General features: G+C 41.8%; 1 protein-coding gene across 4 annotated transcripts in view; it reads left to right on the plus strand.

The window, feature by feature from the left end:
• RAPGEF4 (Rap guanine nucleotide exchange factor (GEF) 4) overlaps positions 1 to 19990 on the plus strand; it is a 298433-nt gene that overhangs the window by 202785 nt on the left and 75658 nt on the right. For 3 of the 4 annotated variants that reach the window (XM_012650785.1, XM_012650786.1, XM_012650787.1), the window contains 4 exons: positions 7704 to 7757; positions 8072 to 8178; positions 12047 to 12168; positions 15143 to 15326. In XM_012650785.1, the coding sequence (XP_012506239.1) occupies positions 7704 to 7757; positions 8072 to 8178; positions 12047 to 12168; positions 15143 to 15326 (467 nt within the window). The remainder of the gene's footprint in view (positions 1 to 7703; positions 7758 to 8071; positions 8179 to 12046; positions 12169 to 15142; positions 15327 to 19990) is intronic. The other variant, XM_012650788.1, reaches the window with a different exon arrangement.

Raw genomic sequence — 19990 nt, forward strand, 5'->3', positions numbered from 1 at the left:
ATATATATATATATATAGGTGTGCACACACATCTATATATCTTTTCTTTCACAATGAGAATCCTGGGTTTTCAAGGACACAGGGTTAATAGAATTAGAATATCCTATAATTTCTTATTTGCTTTATCCTTCATTATGCATACAATAGACTCAGGTTAACAATGCTAAAAGTCTGTCAATAAATGATTGTTAAATAAATGTAGCATATCCGTACAATGGCATGCAGCTACCAAAAAGTGCAAGTAAGTATAAAAAAAGAGTGAAGTAGCTCTTTATATTCTGATATGAAAAGATCTCTAAAATACATTGTTAAATGAAGAAATAGATTCAGGCCAATGTGTATGCTATTTGTGTAGGAGAGGAGTTGGGGCTAGAATGTATATTTATTAATACTTTGTTTGTATATGCCAATTAATTTAGCATCTTCAGCACAAGAGCGTTTTCTGAAATGTGTTGTGCAAACCATTTGTCTGCCTTTGGAACACAACAGGAGTCTGACCCCCTGGCTTCAGAGAAAGTGGAGTTTCACTGTAATTTTTCCAATTCATTCTATCTTCAAATACTAAATAAGTGTTAAAACTTCCAGTATCCATCATGCTCAGATTTAAATTCGAGATGATAAAAGGAAATGGCATGGTGTTTTAGCCCTTATTTTAATAAGCATCACTCTGTAAAAGTTTCAAGAATTGAACCCTGTCTTTAAATCTTATATTCACTTTATTTCCCATAAGTGCTCAACACCCAATTCCCAAATTTGGAATTTGTTGCCAGAATTTCTTGTAATGGAAACGAGGGTGAATGACGAGGCCAAGGATTAGATTTGTAAAAAGAGGAGGGAAAGGGGGTTGCATAATCCTTCCATACCAATCACAGTTGTGAGGATAGACACACCATAATGGGCAGTGGCCTCTGTGGAGTATTATGGTTGACTTGTGGACATCTCTTAGCTTCTAACACTCAAAGCAGATTTAATAGTAATATGCTGGTATTATCATTATAAGAAAATCTAGGTCTGATCAGGCTAATTTGTGGGGCTGAAATAAATCACTTTGCAAGAACTCAAAGAGAACCATTCTCTAAAGTTAGCATTTTATTTTTTGCCTCCAAATATCTGGCTTCAGAGTATATACTAGATGTAGACACACTTCCTGCAAAGCAAACACTCAGAGGATCCTATCTATGAAAAGAAAGATTAATATCTCATTGAGGCTATGTCTCACCACTAGAAGAAATCAGAAACAATCTTATATTGTAAATTAGGACTTGAAGGAATCATTCTAGAAATATGCCATCTTTTGGTACTGCACTGGGATATGTTGGAGAGAAACTTGAGCCATTTGCCAGCACCTGGTAGAGAGTGGTGCTCCCAGCCCAGTTGACAGGAGCGTCTGAGAAGCCTTTTGCCTGGAAGCACTGCCTTGGTCCAGTTTTACAGACTCACCAAGCTGCCTTCAGTACTCTTAAGTCACTTCATATAGTAAGACACAAATAATCAGACTACAGCCTGAGACCAAACTGTAGACCTCAGTTCCCCTGAATTATAAGCCCACTTAAAAAATATATGGACATACATATTTATTTGATTGGCTTGAGGAGTCTCAACTCAGTGAAATACACACATGAAATAGTCCTCTCCCCCACTGACGACTAGTAGCTGTGTTGAGTTGAATGCTTTCTTTCTCACTGGTTCTTAGCAACCATGAAAACACTCAGTCTTGATCCATAAAGTTTTGTCACTTTGGGCTCTTAAAATATTATTTCAGCTATTAAGGATTAGTCAAGTATGTGTTTTTAACTTTCAGCTCTAGTTGGAGTCGAATCCCTGAAGAGGCTGGGCCGGCTGTCCCTGCATTTGATGGGGGGGGGAGGTGTGGTCTGCCTCTCCCACTCCCACCCAGCTCTGCTGTTGCTGCTCTGTAGCTGGTATATGGAAGGAAAAGAGGGAATGAAGATATTTCTTTTTTTGACGGGTTAAGACCATTTTTTTCCCTTAGGTGAAACAGGAAGGCTGGAGACTGCTAGAGTCAGAGAAATATCTTTCACCCAGCTGGGATAAGACACTCCTAAAATCTTCTTCTAGAGAGTCAGCCTTCATTATGGAGAATACTCCGAGTATATTTCCCGATTACTCTTTTCCTCTCCTTGCCAGAGCCACAAGGTGATCTTTTTTTTTTGGCTCTCCATCAAGAAAACCTGGTGGGGTTGAAGTAGCTAAAATCACAAAAGTGTGGGAGCATACCCTAAGACTGCTCGCCACCCCCAGGAGTTTCTCACTCTCCAGCTAGTTCACACTCAGCTTCCACAGTGCATCAAGATTGCGTTTATGTATTCCTACCAGTTTGTGGCTTCTGCTCCAGGTAAGCAGATCTCAACAGTTACTCTCTGGATTCTCCTGTCTGTCCAAATTTAAGGTGGCAGTTTGCTTTGCAACCTTAGTTCTCTGATGAGCCCAGGAGAAATCATTATTTTCACATCGTTCAGCTTTTTCTTGCAGTAAGGACACGAGTGACAACTTTTAAGCTCTTGACGTGTCTAAGCTGAAACTGGAGATCTGTAAGCCCATTTTGAACTAGGAAAGACTGGGGGGAAAAAAGGCCTACAAATGGAAGCCAAAGAAGTCTATAGATGGTTTTTCCGTTATTTCACAAACGGAAAAACTTATGTAGTTATTTCAGAGTGGTGAAATCTGCCTATGAGTATGGCTTAGTCCATACTTTAATTTCATCTGGGCAGCCCCAAAGGGTGATGACATTGATGATAATTATTGTAAGAATGAGACAGTCATTTCAAAGACCTTTGTTGTATTATTCCCAAATGCCAAAACAAGGGAATGTAGTTCCTAAAAGTATATCATTTTCACTAAAAAAATGAGATACTTTTCTCCCTACTCCCAGAGATTTCATCAGCTAACGTAAGGAAAGGGGGAATTTGAAATCTAAGACATTGCAGCATTTAGTTGCCGACTCACATTTTAATTGTGAAGTCTTAGAAGTTTTGCTTTCCCAACAAGATCAGGAGCCAGGTGCTTTATCAGAGTCCTAGTGGAGGCGAGTTCGCTGCTCTGCACACCCTGGGCCTTCATTGAATCCTGGCAGCGTGTGGACTTGCCTGACTTTTCATGGCGCTGGGTTGCCAGGGTTCTGCCAGCAGCTTTGTGTCCCAATCTTGCTGGTTATTCTTGTCTCTTGGCTTAAAATGTCAGGCCTTGCAAAAGGCTTCTGCGACCAAGTACTTGAGTAAAAAGAATTACCCCTTTCAGAAGGGTCTGAATACGGTTTTTCGCGAGGCCTATTACAGTGCCTTACAGCTCATTCTAATCTACCGGGGAGTTATTGTGCACCTTGTAATGGAGGCTAAATTCATATTTTTCATCACCTGATTAGTATTTCTGAATTGGCTCTGGTGCCAAAAGGAATATTTTCCCTTACTGTTTCTCCTTTTCAGTAGTAATATAAACATAATAAAAAGCAGGAGAAAGAGCATCCCCTTTCCAGAAACAAACAAAAACCAATTACGGTCAGTCCTGAGGGAAGTCTTCTGTGGAGAAAGCCAAGAAAAGCAGGGAGAAAGCTGAATGGCTCTGCCTTTATCTGTCCTCCCTGCCTAGCTCTTTAGGATCACATTGTCACAGCCCAATTTGGATTCTTTCATGCCCAGGTGGGGAGGACGAATTTTTATCAGCACATGATTGATGTGTTGAAATCTGTGAAATTTAATTGGAGAGGGGCCCATTCCTTTTAGAGCTCATTGGTGATACATGTTTTCTGGCTACAGGGCAAAGCACAGGGCAGCCCTAGGAAGCAATCCCAGCAAGCTCTGTGTTGAGCTGCGTCCGCCTTCCAGAAAGGCAGAGTGCCGGGGACAACGCGGTACGGCAAGCACCTGAAGGCTGGGGTGGCACCTTGGCACCCCTCCCCACTTGGTGGCTGCTGTGACCACCCTGCCGTGCTGGTCCTGGGCCTGTAACTCTCAGATCAATTCCTTGCCCTTCCTGCACTCTGCTGTGCATTGCAGGGGGCCCGGCCTCCACAGAGTGTGTTTCCCAGGCTTCCCTGTCCTGGATCTTGCCTTTTGGCTGGTTTTCTTACTTTGATTCTAATACTGACTTGCTGCTTCTTTCTCTCTTCCATTTAACCTAACCATTTTTAAAATGAAATTCTTTTTCTTATTTCTCTGGCTTCTAGCTGGAGGAAGATTGGATGTGGGAGGGTCTCACCTCCCTCTAGGTAGTTGTTGGGTGGCATCTGTAGCAGTGGTCATACCTCTAGGGTCCCTAGAGCCCTCTGGGGCTCCAGCTCCCACCAGGACACCTTGGCTCAGGCCCTGGTGGTGCTTGCTCCTCCCTCTGTCCCTCTCCTCGAGGGCCTCCTGCTTGGCTAATATCTCACAAAGTCACTTCCTGACATTAAATTCCCTCTGTGGTACATACTCAGAGTGGTTTTCATTTCCTGGGTGCGCTTTGCTGCTACTCCCCTCCTTCCTGTAGTTGTCTTAGCCGTGATGGGGCAGTTCCTTAATGCTAAATGTTTTACTGTTACAAAGTTGCTTTTTAAAAAGTTAATTCAGACCAATCGTGATGCATGGTGCTAAGGTGTAATCTCAGCAGGTGGTTACAAATATTTACTGCTGGAAATTAGTAAGATCAAATCTGATACTGGATGACCCGGAAGGGCTCAGATGTACTTTCCTCAGTGAACTTTAAAAACAGAACACACAAACTCTTCCAAAGAGTGAGCCAAGATATTTCTAGAAGAAAACTGTAAGTGGATGGGGTTATTGTATGTGCAGTGTAGACACTGGAGTAAGGTAGACCTGGATTCAACTCTCAGCAATTCCTGGTATTGGCTTGTGAGCTCAGGCAGGTCCCTAAGTGTCTCTGGCCTTAGCTTTCTCCGTGAACAGTGGCAGTAGAAATATGATAAGGAGGTCACATAAAAAGGGGCACGTGTAACATGCGTAAGCCTCCCTCTAAGGCTGGTTTTCTTACTTTGATTCGCTAATATCACCATGCGTTTTCTTTCCTTCTCATGGTTAACCTAATCATTTATCAAATGAAATTCTTTTTCTCACTTTCCTATAGTGCACCTAAGGTAAAATTCTCAAAAGGAATTTCACTTGAAAGCCAAGGGAAACCAAAAAGGAAATAAATGAGCTAATACAAAAGTGATAAAGTCACACTCATAATGTGGGGGTCCTTGAACAGACTTCAACCCCTGACTATTTCGCAGGGACCTGGCCTGCCTGTCAGGAATGCTCTCTGGCTCACGACATATGGCTTCTAGGTGCCAACATAGTTCTTAGAACATAGGATATTGCCTAACTGAATACAGAGTCCCTTTCAAAGAAAAATTCCTACTCCCTAAACATAACACTTTCCCTGCTTTCCCCTGTATTTGTTCCTTGGAAGTTTTATTTAAATAAAGAGACCATCCCCTCCTCAAAGCATCCATTCATCACATTGCCCCTAAACCTAAAATCTTTGAGCCAGAGAAGGTTCTGAGAATGCTGCCTTTCAACAGATTAAACAGCCTCTTGGTCCTGGAACTGGTACTAGGATTATCCAGCTAAAAGACAACCTGGTGTACATCTACCCTTTTAGAAGTTGCAAGTTAAAGGCAAAATTCTGGTTGAAGCTTGATGCTTCCCCTGCTCCAGTAATGCTTCCTTTTCAGGAACTAAAAGGGGAGTTGTCCAAAAACACAAACTAACCTGGGGACTTGTTGGCATTTTGTTAAAACATAGCCATTTCTGTAGAAACAAAAGATGTGATCTTCAAGTAATGTTTCATTGTACCTACCAAAGAATAAACCTTTATTGGCAATCGTCAAGTGTGGGCATCCTCTTGACCTTAGCTCTGCCAGCCTCTCAAAGACCACAGCAGAGGAAAGTAGCCTTTTCATAGGAAAGAAAAGGTGAGCTCAGAAGCTAATCCCACATCCGCCTACTCTAGACTACATCCATCTACACCTCTTTCCTACAAGACAAGAAGAAGAAATGGGTTTCTAGTATTATTTTCAAGAATAACCAGAGGCTTTTATAATTTGTATACATAGGCAAGTGCACTCTTAGATGTGTAAACCAACCTGGGTAATGTAAAGAGGTGGGTGGCATGAGATTGGGAACTCCCAACCTGGAAATATGCAGCATGTTTAACTGCACGCTCTGGGGGCCTGGTGCGTGATGGTCTGGCACAGCTGAGCGTGTTCCCAGGTGATATGCCATCACAGAATTCTCCCTGCCTTCCTTGAGGGATTGGTACAGTGCAGGGACTTTGTGAGCTCATGGTCCCTCTCCCACCAACAGGTCTGCCATAAGGGAGAGTGGGCTATTTCAGGGCAAAGTTGGTCTCTGTTTAAAACTACTATTGAATTGAACCAGAATGACATTCCTTGATCTATTCTAGTTGTAAACAGTATGCTGTTAAAATACTATAATATTGCTTGACACTGACTGGGCGTGGTGACTCACACCTGTAATCCTAGCACTCAGGGAGGCTGACGCAGGAGGATCACTTGAGCCCATGAATTTGAAACCAGCCTGAGCAAGAGCGAGACGAGACCCTGTCTCTACTAAAAATAGAAAAAATTAACTGGTCAACTAAAAATAGAAACAAAAAATTAGCCCAGCATGGTGGCTCGCGCCTGTAGGCCCAGCTACTCAGGAGGCTGAGGCAGGAGGATTGCTTGAGCCCAGGAGTTTGAGGTTGCTGTGAGCTAGGCTGATGCCACAGCACTCACTGTAGCATGGGCAACAAAGTGAGACTCTGTCTCAAAATAATAATAATAATAATAATTGTTTGACACTTGTGCTCTAGAGATTTCAAGAGGAAAAAAAATTCTACTAGATGCCAGTGAGGTGATGAAAATGTTTAAATAAGTAAGTTCGTATGATGTTTGCCATTCTAAATAAATCTGTATCTCCTCTATGCTTTCTCCTACATTTGGAAATGCCATTGCCAGATATTTCAGAGCAAGAGAGCAAAGGGGTTTCAGCAGGACTAGGGGGCTCGATGTGTAGCAAGTAATTTCCCTAGGAGCAGATTCAGCACGTCCATCTGAAGAATGTGGATAATGATATGCACTTTCTGTAGATCCTAGAGCAGATCTGACAGTCATAGAATCCTAAAAACTGTACACTACTTTGAAAAAGAAAGAGCAGTATACTAGCTGCCTCAGTGCTTTCTAGGAATTTGAGTGTATAGAACCACCAAGTCTCATTTAAAAATTAAAACTTTCTAAAAATACAAATTGCAGAAAAGGAGTCATAACTACATGAGAGAGAATGCAATAGCTCATTTCCATCCTAAATGAATACCTTATCCCCACTCTGGGTGGGAGATAGGTCATTTTAATCTTCGTTTATGTTTACCTTGCTTTGCTTTTTCCTCTGCTCTGATGTTTGTTAGGCTTTGAGTGAATATTTATTCCCTTCTCAGGAAGCCTGCAAACATCTAATCATTATTCCTATCTGTTTGGTTTTTTCATTTTTAGTAATTTGTACTTAAATGTTGGCAAATCGAATGATCTAATTTTGCCCTTTGAATGTCTACACATTCAAGTTCCTTAGACAGATTTTATCTCTTATTTCTTTAATTCTATTTTGAGTTTTATAAAAAATGGATATTTCTTATTATCCCCCAACCCATAATTTTCTTCAGTGAACTTTTTGTTTAATTTTCTTTTGCTTTAACATTTTATTTTTCAGACACCTCTCATTGAACCTCACGTTCCTCTTCGTCCTGCTAACACCATTACCAAGGTAATGGGACGTAGGTGGGTTGATGAGCCAGCAGAGTTTGCTTCTTAAGTACCACTAGAGGTGGTCTCTATGTCAGAGCATCAAATCAGGAAACCTCTAATACATTTTCTAAAAACAATAAATACTCAATGTATCTCAGTTCTCAGTATAAAACAGTGACATGTCACATAAGTGAACAATGTAAATGTGTGAGTGAGTTATGTTTTTCAAGCCAGAGTGAGGTTTGAAAGTGAGTTAAGGATTCATCTGGTTTGTTTTCCTTCTATAAACTCTCCTTCTTTCTCCTCCCCTCCTTCCACCCAATTAAAATCCAGGTCCCTTCAGAGAAGATCCTCAGGGCTGGAAAAATTTTACGAAATGCCATTCTCTCTCGAGCACCTCACATGATAAGAGATAGAAAGTACCATCTAAAGACATACAGGTATGTGCACTAATTCTAGAGGCTGTGGACCCCTCAGATTCATGTTTAGTGAAAATGGAACAAAAATGCTTCTCCCTGTTTTGCATCTGGGGGCAGCCCATTTTAGAATGCCTTCAAGTTCTAGAAGGTCTAAGCTTGTCTTGGATCCCTGCTTAACTGTGGGTGTTTAATTATCCTTAATATTCCCAGCAGTTAGTCTTAAACTAATTTGCCTGGACATTGATTTAATTGTGATGTGAAAAGAGAAGAAAGTTTTTGTTATTTCTGTTTGCTAGTGACTCTTAGAAAGCCTACTAGATTTAGGTCACATTCAACTAACATTTACTGAGCACTCATTTATGCTCAAAGACCTGTATGAGGCCACTTTCCATGTGTTATCCCATTCCATCCGCATCACAACCCTGCTAGATAGGTGTGTGGCCAGTTTTCAGATGACAAAACTGAGACTCAGAGAGATTAAATAGTTTTGCTTGTCCAAATCACAAGTCTAGTGAGTGGCAGAGCCAGGATTTAAACCAAGGTTGGTTGATTTCCAAATTCAATGCTCTTTTCATTCATTTAATCATTCATTTATCCCACAAGTTTATTAAGCACTTACTGCATACCAGGTACTGTTATGTTTCAAGCCCTGAGGATACAGCAGTGAACAAAATATACAAATTCCTTTATGGAGTTTATTTTCTAATATAAGATTTCATTCTAGTATGCATATAGTAAGATACACAACTCTATATCACATATATAATCATGTGGAATAAGGATTCCTTATTAGAGTTGTCACTGGAGTTAAGAAATGGCAAAGATAAAGACTCGGGCTCCATGGTTGGTTGAACCTTCTGGGATGACTGAACCACGGTTGGCCAACTAAGAATTCGAGTCTAATCCACAACTATTGATTTTATCAATTCAACAAGTATTTAGGAACTGGAATAGCCGATACATGGCACACAAGCCTTCACTCTGTCTTCCTGAACCCATAGTTCAGACACAGCCCACTTTTGGCAATCAGTGAGGCTCTCTTTCCCATTTAGCCTAGACATGACCTCAGAACCCATTAGCCTTGGCCTGAGTCAAAACCCATTTGATCCACATGAACCAAATTCATAAGACAGTAAAAAGCCAGAATACAAATTTCAAAGTTACCATGAAGGATGTATATCTTTATAGTGACTACCAACCTATAAAATTATACCTGGTTCATCCAATAGCAAACCTACCAAGTACATGTGCCTCAAGATCGAGTATCTCAAAGACAGAGGTGGAAAAGCATTGCAAATTCTTCCTCTTTGGGTTACTTTTTCTACACTTCGTGCAAAATAATATTCTTCTGCTTGCACTTGGTGTGAATATGTTGCAAGATGAAAACTGACAGTTTGTTACATTCAGATTGGCCTCTTCTTGATAGAATTTTGGAAATGAGATGGGGTTTGAGAGGCACCTTAGTCTTAACAGGAGCACATTCCACTTAAGACACATTCCATCTCTTAGGAACAATTGGACCCTTTTTATGTTGATATTTACTAACTATTATTTTGGATGATTACATTTGTAAGTCTTGTTCTCCAACCCTGCAAGTTGATTCTTTTTGGAATCTGTGGTCCCTACACACTACTATAATTTTAAAGAAGGTAAAGGTTAAAAAAAAAAGTCATGTGTCACATGTCTACAGAGAGAGTTCAATCTCTTTAACTCATTAAGTGGATCTCAACATCTCATGTGGTTATAGAATATTTTTCTTTTTGAATTTTTATTATTTTTCCTTAATTTAAGATGTAATTATGCTTTGCCAAGTATTGACTTGCATTAGGGAAAACCCATTAAAATATGTCGTGTTTGGTGACAAATAGTGGAAAGTAGAAGTCAAAAACCATAATCTTTTTTGTGCTCCATAGTACTAAGATTTTAAACCCCTGACATATAGGTGTTATGTCTGGTCCACACCCTATGACACAAATCAATGATCTGTTGGTAATGACCAGTGGACTCAACTGTAAGCCAGAAGCATGATTTCTTTTTTCTGCAAGACAGTCAGTTCTTTGTCCCAGATCTTATACTTCCCAGTTCCATTCTTTCTCTTCTCCTGCTTTTCACCGTGTTATATTATTGCTGCAATATTAGGGGGTGGAAGCCTCTCCAGATGCAGTATCACCCCAAGAAGCACTATGCTAGGGGTCTGCTGTCAATTCTAAAGTGCTAGGGATCATTAATGGAAAGGTACCCAGTGATAAAGTGGCACAGCTGTGGCTGGGTGTCTTTGTTTCATATTCTGACTGCAGGATTCTGACACCCGTTATAAGGACCCAGATGCTCCGAGATCATCTAAATTCTATGTGCTTTTTTAAATAAAGGTAATCATTGAATTAAAAGCCAAATGAAATTAACTTTGTATACTTTTTCACAAGTTTTCCCATTAATACATTCCCAAATTATTAATAGAAAAGGACTATTTTGGCAGGTCATATGTTTGGTTCAGAATGATTAGTAAGTAAGTGACTCTTTGCCCTTTAAAGCTCTACTGTGCAGGTATAGACTGTAATAAGGACAGTCTGGAAATATAATGGCTTTCTCAGTGTATCTTTCCTGTGAAATATTCTGGAGTCAGGGTTAGCCCCAAATGAGGGCATCCCAGGAGCTTTGATAGATTTCAGAGGTCCTAAAATAGTAAATTGGAAAAGGCCTTAGAGGCCATCTTTTGCTCCTTCCTTCTTTTATAGGTGAAGAAACTGAGAACTAGAGAGTTGAAACCATATGACCAAAGTCTTATAGCTAATAAGTGGCAGACCTGGTGCCGTATCTCAGGTCTCCTCCCAGTCCAGACTCTTCCCACAGTGGCACAGCACCATGAGTATCTGCCAATTTCAACTAGGGAGGCGCTCTCTGGGCCTGACCCAGTCTTAGCTCGTGCCCCAGAGGTGGTGCCATCCTTAGCATGGGAGGGGAGGCCACCAGTGACTCAGTTCCAGCTGCAAGCAGTCAGCTGCTCTGTGACTCTCTGCCCTGTTCCATTGTCCCTTGGGATCCATCCTCAGAACTTCAGAATTCCGTTTCTTCCCTTGAACCATTGTACCATGAACACCTGCCCTTCTCTCACCCCATGGAATGTTTCGGTATTCCCTAACGTGTTTGTGTATAATCATGTATTTCCTAACTAATACATGCAGTTTGCCCATCCAGACCAACTCACCACAGAGGGGCATCTTAGGGATTCATGTGCGAATATGCAGAAAGCCAGGAAGCATTTGGCACTCCTCAGATGGCAGGCTCTGTAGAAGTGCTAATGCTCATTACACAGAACTTTTTTCAAAGAGATTTGCATCGCTAATTGCTTGTTTCTCCCAACACCCCTCCAAGGAAGATCAGTAGTATTACTTGAAAATATAAAGTGCTATATAATTTTGCACTTATACAGCGCCTTTCATGGAGCACCTCCGAGTGCCTCACAAACATTAACTCACTCCTCACGAGGCTCAGGTGGCGGAAGTCAATATGTATTTTGCTTTGCCTTCATCTTACACCAAGATTTTCTGGGACCAGCTCACGATGAGACAGTTTCTGTTCCTGAGATTAACTTACCAGACAATGCTCCCCCTCTAGCAGCCCTCCAGTCTCCCGTGGGGCTGCAACTTGTAATGCTCTTTCACTTAGCTAGCCTTGCCTAAAGGTTTCTCTCATGAACTTACTGGTTTTATTGGTTAGGATTAGCATTTGAGAACTGTAGGCTACACCATGTGGTGCTTCATTTGCCATGAGACCTCTTATGGTAGGAGAGTACTATGTTCTTTGGGAGGTTCTCCTCTCAAAAGCCATCTCCCATCCTTTGTCTGCAAAAGGGTGATTTGCCCATCCTGTGTGTCCCACTGCCCCTTAGACAATGCTGTGTGGGCACCGAGCTGGTGGACTGGATGATGCAGCAGACTCCGTGTGTTCACTCCCGGACTCAAGCTGTTGGCATGTGGCAAGTCCTGTTAGAAGATGGTGTTCTTAACCATGGTAAGTTGAGCCACCATCCCTGGAAACCCCTGAAGAAATGCTAAGTGCATTTCCCTGGGTAAGTTGTTGCTAAGCTCTGAAATGGGCAAGAAAGAATGATGGTCCCTTTAGGGACCCGCAGAGCTAGCATCTTCATTTAGCAATACAAATGCAGCAAGTGGATGCTATTGATTGGTATGTTCCACCGTTGTACCTTCCTAACTTGAGGGAACATAGGAAAGGAAAATGAAATTGCAGCCCAAGTGCATCAGTTCCAATTATGTTTATTAGTTTGCATTCACGGTTCATTGATAGTGTGATTATACTCCGAGCATTGCATAGCAATTCTGATGCAGGGGCAGAATGAAGAGCAATGAAGTGTGTGGCTGGACTGATGACATGAAAGTAAGTAATGAATTCAGAAGCTGCCTTTTAGCTGTGCCGCTGTCTGAGAGAGCCAATTTGTATACCCACAGGATGACCATGTTTAAAATCGAGAATGTGCTCTGCAATTGTGGCTCTTGATAAATGCGGGGGCTATAATTGAACAGAGTAGCTCTTTCAGGACTGGTGTGTAACTCTGGCTGAACTGCTCATGCCATTCGTTTAAGACTACTCTTCCAAATAGACAAAATATTAAAATAATTCATTTAATTTGCCAACACCTGGGAATTGAATGATGGTTTTGCCAGTGTTTCTCATACTTTAATGTGTGTACATATCATCTAGGACTCTTGTTAAAGTGCAGGTTCTAATTTAGCTGGTTTGGGATGGATCCTGAGTCTGCATTTCCAACAAGCTCCCAGGTGCTGCTGATGTTGCTGTCCCAAGGATCACAGTTTGGCAGCAAGGGTCTACTATTACACTTCTCTTTATCTTTCGAGAGTACTGATGCTCTATCCTGAAAAGGGGCTAAGTGTGTAAGACACGTAGATGAGGGATTCTAAGCCAAGTTCACTGTCTTTGTTGTACCAAGATCTAAATCTTGTTATTTAAAAGAACGAGAGTCTGTCTTCTTTTGAAAAGCTTCTGTTCATGTCTTTTGCCCACTTTTTAATCAGGTCATTTAATTTTTTCTTGCTGATTTGCTGAGTTCTTTGTAGATTCTGGTTATTAGCCCTTCATTGGATATATAGCATGCGAATATTTTCTCCCATTCGGTAGATTGTCTATTTGCTCTGTTGATTGTTTCCTTGGCTGTGCAGAAGCTTTTTAATTTAATCAAGTCCTATTTATTTATTTTTGTTGTTGCTGTGATTGCCTTTGGGGTCTTCATAAATTCTTTGCCTAGGCCAATATCTAGAAGAGGTTTTCTGACATTTTCTTCTAGAATTCTTATGGTTTCATGTCTTATATTTAAGTCTTTTATCCATCTTGAATTAATTTTTGTGAGTGGTGAGAGATATGGATCCTGTTTCAATCTTCTACATGTGACTATCCAATTTTCCTAGCACCATTTATTGAATAGGGATTCTTTTCCCCAGTATGTATTGCTGTCTACTTTGTCAAAGATCAGATGGCAATATGTGAATGGTTTTATATCTGGGTTCTCTCTTCTGTTCCATTTCAAAAGAAAATAGACTGATGGCCAATAAATATATGAAAAAATGCTCAATGTCACTAATCATCAGAGAAATGCAAATCAAAACCACAATGAGATATCAGCTAACCCCAGTGAGAATGGCTTTTATCTAAAAGTCCCAAAACAATAGATGGTGGCATGGATGTGGAGAGAAAGGAACACTTATACCCTGTTGGTGGGACTGCAAACTAATGCAACCTCTATGGAAAACAGTATGGAGATTCCTCAAAGAACTAAAAGTAGACCTACCATTTGATCCAGCAATTCCACTACTGGGTATTTACCCAAAGGAAAAAAAGTCATTTTATCAAAAAGACACTTGCACTAGAATGTTTATTGCAGCACAATTCACAATCACAAAGATGTGAAATCAACCCAAGTGCCCACCAATTCATGAGTGGATTAATAAAATGTGATATATGTACACCATGGAGTACTACTCAGCCATTAAAAAATGAATTAATACCTTTTGCAACAATCTGGGTGGAACTGGAGACCATCCTCCTAAGTGAAATATCACAAGAATGGAAAAACAAATACCACATGTACTCACTATTAAATTGGAACTAACCGATCAGCACTCATGTGCACAGATGGAAGTAAGACTCAATGGAAATTGTGCAGGTGGGAGGGGATAGGAGGGTATGGGTGAAATCATACCTAATATGTGCAGTGTACACTATCTGGGTGATGGGCACACTTACAACTTTGACTCAAGCAATACAAAAGCAATCCATGTAGCCAAAACATTTGTATCCCATAATATTCTGAAATTTCTAAAAAAGAGAGAGAGAAAAAAAAAGAGTACAAGAGGAAAAACCTTTTTAATCAATAAAGTCATATGTGGAAGAAAATTACCACAAAATCCCTCTAGGAGTATATATGACCTAGAAGCTTAGTCTGGTCAGCTTTGTTCAAATAATTAATTTTATTCTAACTTTTTTTTTTCCAAGTGCAGACAAAAATGTTTATAAACAGTACATATAGAAAGACAAACATGAATTCTGATCCTGACAAAGTAGGTTTTTAAAAGTCTGTACTCTCAAAACCATTATAGAGCATGATCTGGCACTTGCCTATTTTTCCGTTTGGGACATACGTCCCACATAATGTCAGCAAGGCAATTTTTGCAGGTCAAAGTGCTCATCTCAGAAAAGCTGGCGGGTTCTCAAAGGGAGTTCCACGGAGGCCCGAGAGGTGGGTGGGTCCGAGAGGGCTGTGGTGTGCACGACTGCAGCCAGGAGGTCATGTCTCAGCTGCACAGCGCTGGGCAAGGCGGGGTGAGACGGGTGCGGAGTCTCGCCGCTCTGCTGCCGCTTGGCTGTCCTGCCCGACGCCCTCCATTTGTTCCTGGTGAACGCAGCTGTGAGGCCGAGGTGCCACAGCTGACACATGCTTCCATGTTTCCCGTAGTGGACCAGGAGCACCATTTCCAAGACAAATATTTATTTTATCGATTTCTGGATGATGAGCACGAGGATGCCCCTTTGCCTACTGAGGAGGAGAAGAAGGAGTGTGATGAGGAGCTCCAGGACACCATGCTGCTGCTGTCGCAGATGGGCCCCGACGCCCACATGAGGATGATCCTCCGCAAACCGTGAGTGACGCTCGTGGCTACCCCGGCCCATCGGGCCGAGTGCGCATGTGCACGGGGGAGGGGCGCACGGCTGAGTTCGAAAGTCCTGGCTTTGCCCCAGGGCCAAAGAAGAGACACTGAAAGGGTAACACAGCAGTGTTTGCCTCTCTGTTTTATTTTATTTGTTTGTTTTCCATCCAGATGACTCTGTTTTCCATTTACATGAGTTAAAAATTATAGAGATTTTCAGCGGTTGGCTCAGGATCTCAAAACCGAGTCCCCGTATTAAATGACCTTTGGTCAATGACAAACAGAAACTGCTCTGTCTCTATGCCAGACTGTGGCAGCACCTTTCTTCCTAATGCAATAGGACAGAGGTCCTACGAACCGTAACTCTCATGCCTGTGCTTGCATTCACTCACTCATTCATTCATTCATTCATTCAGCACACCCTTTCACATTACTCTGAGGCTTCTGCTCTTCAGCTTAAAGACTCATTCTTACGAGAACGCCACTGCTCATTAACCCCTCCGAGGCCTCTATCAGTCACTGAGGCCGTCTCTCCCTTTGGTCTCAGCTGAACTGACCTTACCTTCACGAGCAGCCCTCCTGCCGAAGTTGAGGACTCCGAAATGTTTGATCAGATCCATTCAGAAACAATGTGTTGAGCCCCCGTTGACTCAGGGTATTCTACTAATTGCCATGGGGCATACTAAGAAGCATACGCCACAGTCCTAATCCTCAAGGAAACCTTTTCAATAAGGGTGACTTGGCACTTGCTCTGAAACCACCACACACAGGCGTATACTTTTCTGCTGGAAATGAAGTCACCCTCCACCCTGCGCCCGTGCCTGCCAGCGGTGGATGTCGACTCTGAGTCACTGGCTTGGCCGACCTTCATTTATGAGTCTTAGTCTGGACAAGAGCGTCAAACTTTACGTGTCTCGTGTATCCACTGGGCACCTTCCAAGAGTGATGTCTCCCTCAGACCAACTTCCCCGAAGTCTGCCCCTCAGACCAGCTCACAGCAGCCTCTCTGAGCAGCGCCTTTATCTCCTTTCCCTGGGATCCTTTCACTTGCCCTTACTTAGTGCTGCAAAGTCTTTTCGACATATTTCATTTTTGTCACACTATGTCCCCTTTGTCAAAACGTTCTCTTGGGTCTTAATCTCTGGCACTGTGTGTTTCAAAGGCCTTCCTTCATCCCAGTTGGTACCATCATCCTTAACTCTGGAACTGTGGTTTCCAACTCTTTAAGCCTCAAAACCTTTTCTTCAAACAAAATTTGACAGGAAAATCCAAAATATCAAACGGAAAAGCCAGAGCTTCACTGACCTAAGCAGGAGTAGGGTCCAGGAAACCTGCCCAGCCAATTTATGCTCTCTCTGCCCTGAAGGAGCGTGAGGGTGATGGCTGACGGAGACACAAGAGAATCCCGAGGGCTTGCAGAACTCAGGTGAACAACACCGTGTTATTCCATGCTTTCTTTCCTGTCCGATGGCGTCCCCCCACTCTTCTCCACACCCCTCTTGTCCCACTGTCCCTTATTTGTACTTCCCCATCATTTCCTGGTTTCATACTCTTTTTGCTGTCTTCATTGCTGCCACTTGGTTCTGAATTAGGGGGAGATAGCCCCCAAGGGGCGTTTGGAAATATGTGAGGATGTTTTGGTTGTCAAAGTGTGGGAGGGGGCACACTGTTGGCGTTCACTGGGCAGTGGCTAGGACTCAGAGCTGCTGAACACACCGAAATACCAAGGAACCCCCCAAAATAAAGCACTATGTTAAGTGTTATGTCGTTAAGGTAAGCATTGAACAAGAGGCCTGCTCCTCCTTCCTGGAGCTCTCTGTCTAGCACAGGGAACAAACCTTAAGCAACTACGTATATAAGTGATCATTTAATCGTAGCTGCATTAAATGCTATAGAGGAAAAGGTAGTTGTGTGTTAACACAGCATAATATGGGGAGGAGGGTTTAACCTGGTGTGGAAATTAGTAAGGCCGTATCCCTAGCTCTGTGCATTATACCAAGGAAGCCATCAATAAACCTTTGCTGAATGACTGAACCAGTTGCTTCAAGGAAGGAGGAAATGCCATTTGATTCACAAATATTTCTGAGCGTCTACCAAAGAGGTTAAAAGAAAAAAGTATTAAATAATAAAGTGGTTCCTGCCTTTGGGGAGTTTACAATCCTAAGCAAGAGCTTTTCCCAAATTAGATTCAGATGCAACAAACGTTTATTGAGTGCCTGCTGTCTGCTAAGAACATGCATGCTAATTGATTTGCCCTTCACATGAAACTTGAAAGCGGGGTTTCATAAGCCACCCTTAGAAATGAGAAGCCTCGGCTGTGCTTCCTTTTTCCTGCATACAGCATTGAATTGCACGACCCCTGGCAGCCCACACATTCTTCAGAGAAAATTACATTGCAAGGCTTAGACTCTTCCAGTCTGTCACTGGCTGTTAAAGTACAGGTTTTGACAGTATTCCAAGATACATCATTTTGGGTAGCCTTGGGATTTTCCCATCTTCCCAGTTTTTTGACACTTTGCACATATTGGAATTGGGTTGGCAGTTTTTATAACTCTTCAGTTTTCTTTCTATTGGAATGACAGCTCCTAAGAGAAGGGAAAGTGAAAAATAAGGAATCTAATTTAATGAGACGGGCATTCACACTCTACGCACACCCCATTTTTTGATCTGCTAATAATCTTTGGAACTACTACTTTATTTAAGTGGAAAGAAGACAAACTTTGTTGATAAAGAATTGCCAGTATCATTTCTGTCCTTGAAGAGACCAGCTGAGCACTATGCTCCTGGGAACTGAGGGCATATTCAAAGGTCCTGGAAATGTTGACTTTTTACTGCCCAGACTGCCACGTCATTAAGAAGTGTGGAGGCGTGAGATGCATTGGCTCCATATTGACCAAGGCAGGACCCCCAAGTTTTTAACTCTGCACAGCTGCATTTTATAATAGTCACCACTGCCAGAGAGGTTGCAGAACTCTGATAATTACTGGGAAAGAAATAACACAATATTCTTTGATGAGAAGATTACTTTGAGAATTTGATTGTATAATGAAGATGTTGCTTTGAAAGGTACTTCCTATTGTTCTGAATCTGAGACTCGCTAGCAAAAAAAAAAAGTGTCACTTGTTTTGACAGGCTACTTAAAAAAATTCTCTGTTTATTACATTAACTGCAGCATTTTAACTGTCAAACTATGAAAGAATGTTCTGTAGTTTAAAAAACAGAATAGAGCTTCAGGGGAAATTTTTTGGCACACTCTTGTTGCTATTGGTATTGAAAAAAACATACATTCTGAATGTGAAATTAGCTTTTTATGTGGTGGCAGACAGAGTGACTCACAATGCCCATCCTGGTTTTGCAGGTGCAGACCTGGGTGGCATTTGGGGGCAAGTGCTATAGAACGATGACAGTTTGACGGTGCTGTTGTTGTAGCTCTGAGACAGGGCCATCAAACACAGAATGAGCTCTCAGAGCTTATTGTTTTGATTTTGCTTTGTTTATGAGTCTAAAAACAAGAGGTTACCCTATGACAAGTAGATGTAGTGGGGACCCTTACCGGTAGAAATGTACATTTTGGCTTCCTTCGAGCAGGTACTTTGGATAGAGAGACACGGGCGAAATGATGTGGAGTCACCAGGTAAGCAGAATATTGTAAATCTGGGGCCAGCTGGAGAAAAAGAGGGTTCAAGAAGACAGAGTGCTCTGTCAGAGAAGCCTTCCAAGCTCTCCTTCCAAGCAAAGTGGGGCGTGTGCTCCACAGTTTAGGATGGTCTATCAGAGACTGGCCTAAAGGTGGGAGGGCAATGAAGTAGGTGCTATTTCCCAAATTGAATTCTGGGTCTGCAGTTCTGAAATTTCCTAAAAGCCTAGAGGACTAGTAGTTGATAAAGAGATAAGTCAGCTGGGCCTGAGCAGAGGGGGGAAAACAATTCCATGTATACATGGAATTGTTGGCAGGTTGTGGAGTCTTCCAAATGGGTCAGAAACTCAGAAACTTGAGTTCATTTATTTTACCCGATAAATTAATATTTCAGTTGCCCTTGGCATTTTCCCACCTTCCCAGTTTTTTGAAACTTTGCAAACATTAGAATTGGGCTGGCAGTCCTTTTGACTCTTCAGTTTTCTTTCTACTGGAATGACAGCTCCCAAGAGATGGGAAAGTGAAAAATAAGGAATCTAATTTTATGAGATAGACATTCAAACTCTACACATGTACACATCTCTATCTCTTATTTTATTTGCTGATAATCTTTGGAGCTACTACTTTATTTTATTTAAATGGAAGGAAAACAAGCTTAGTTGATCAAGAATTGCTTTCCTTGAAGAGACCAACTGAGCACTTTGCTCCTGGAAACTGAAGACGCGTTCAAAGGTCCTGGAAATGTTGATTTTTTTTTTTTTTTTTTTTTTTTTTTTTTTATTTCAGCATATTATGGGGGTACAGATATTTATGTTACTTATGTTGCCCTTGCCCCCCCCCAAGTCCGAGTTTCAAATATGTCCATCCTTCGGGTGGTGCGCATTGCACTCTTTGTGTATGAAAATACCCGTCCCCTCCTCCCCCCTCCCCCTGGAAGTCCTTTTGACTCTTCAGTTTTCTTTCTACTGGAATGACAGCTCCCAAGAGATGGGAAAGTGAAAAATAAGGAATCTAATTT

This window comes from Propithecus coquereli, unplaced genomic scaffold (genome assembly GCF_000956105.1).
Source record: "Propithecus coquereli isolate 6110/MARCELLA unplaced genomic scaffold, Pcoq_1.0 Scaffold34, whole genome shotgun sequence".
In the NCBI taxonomy this organism is placed as follows: domain Eukaryota; kingdom Metazoa; phylum Chordata; class Mammalia; order Primates; family Indriidae; genus Propithecus; species Propithecus coquereli.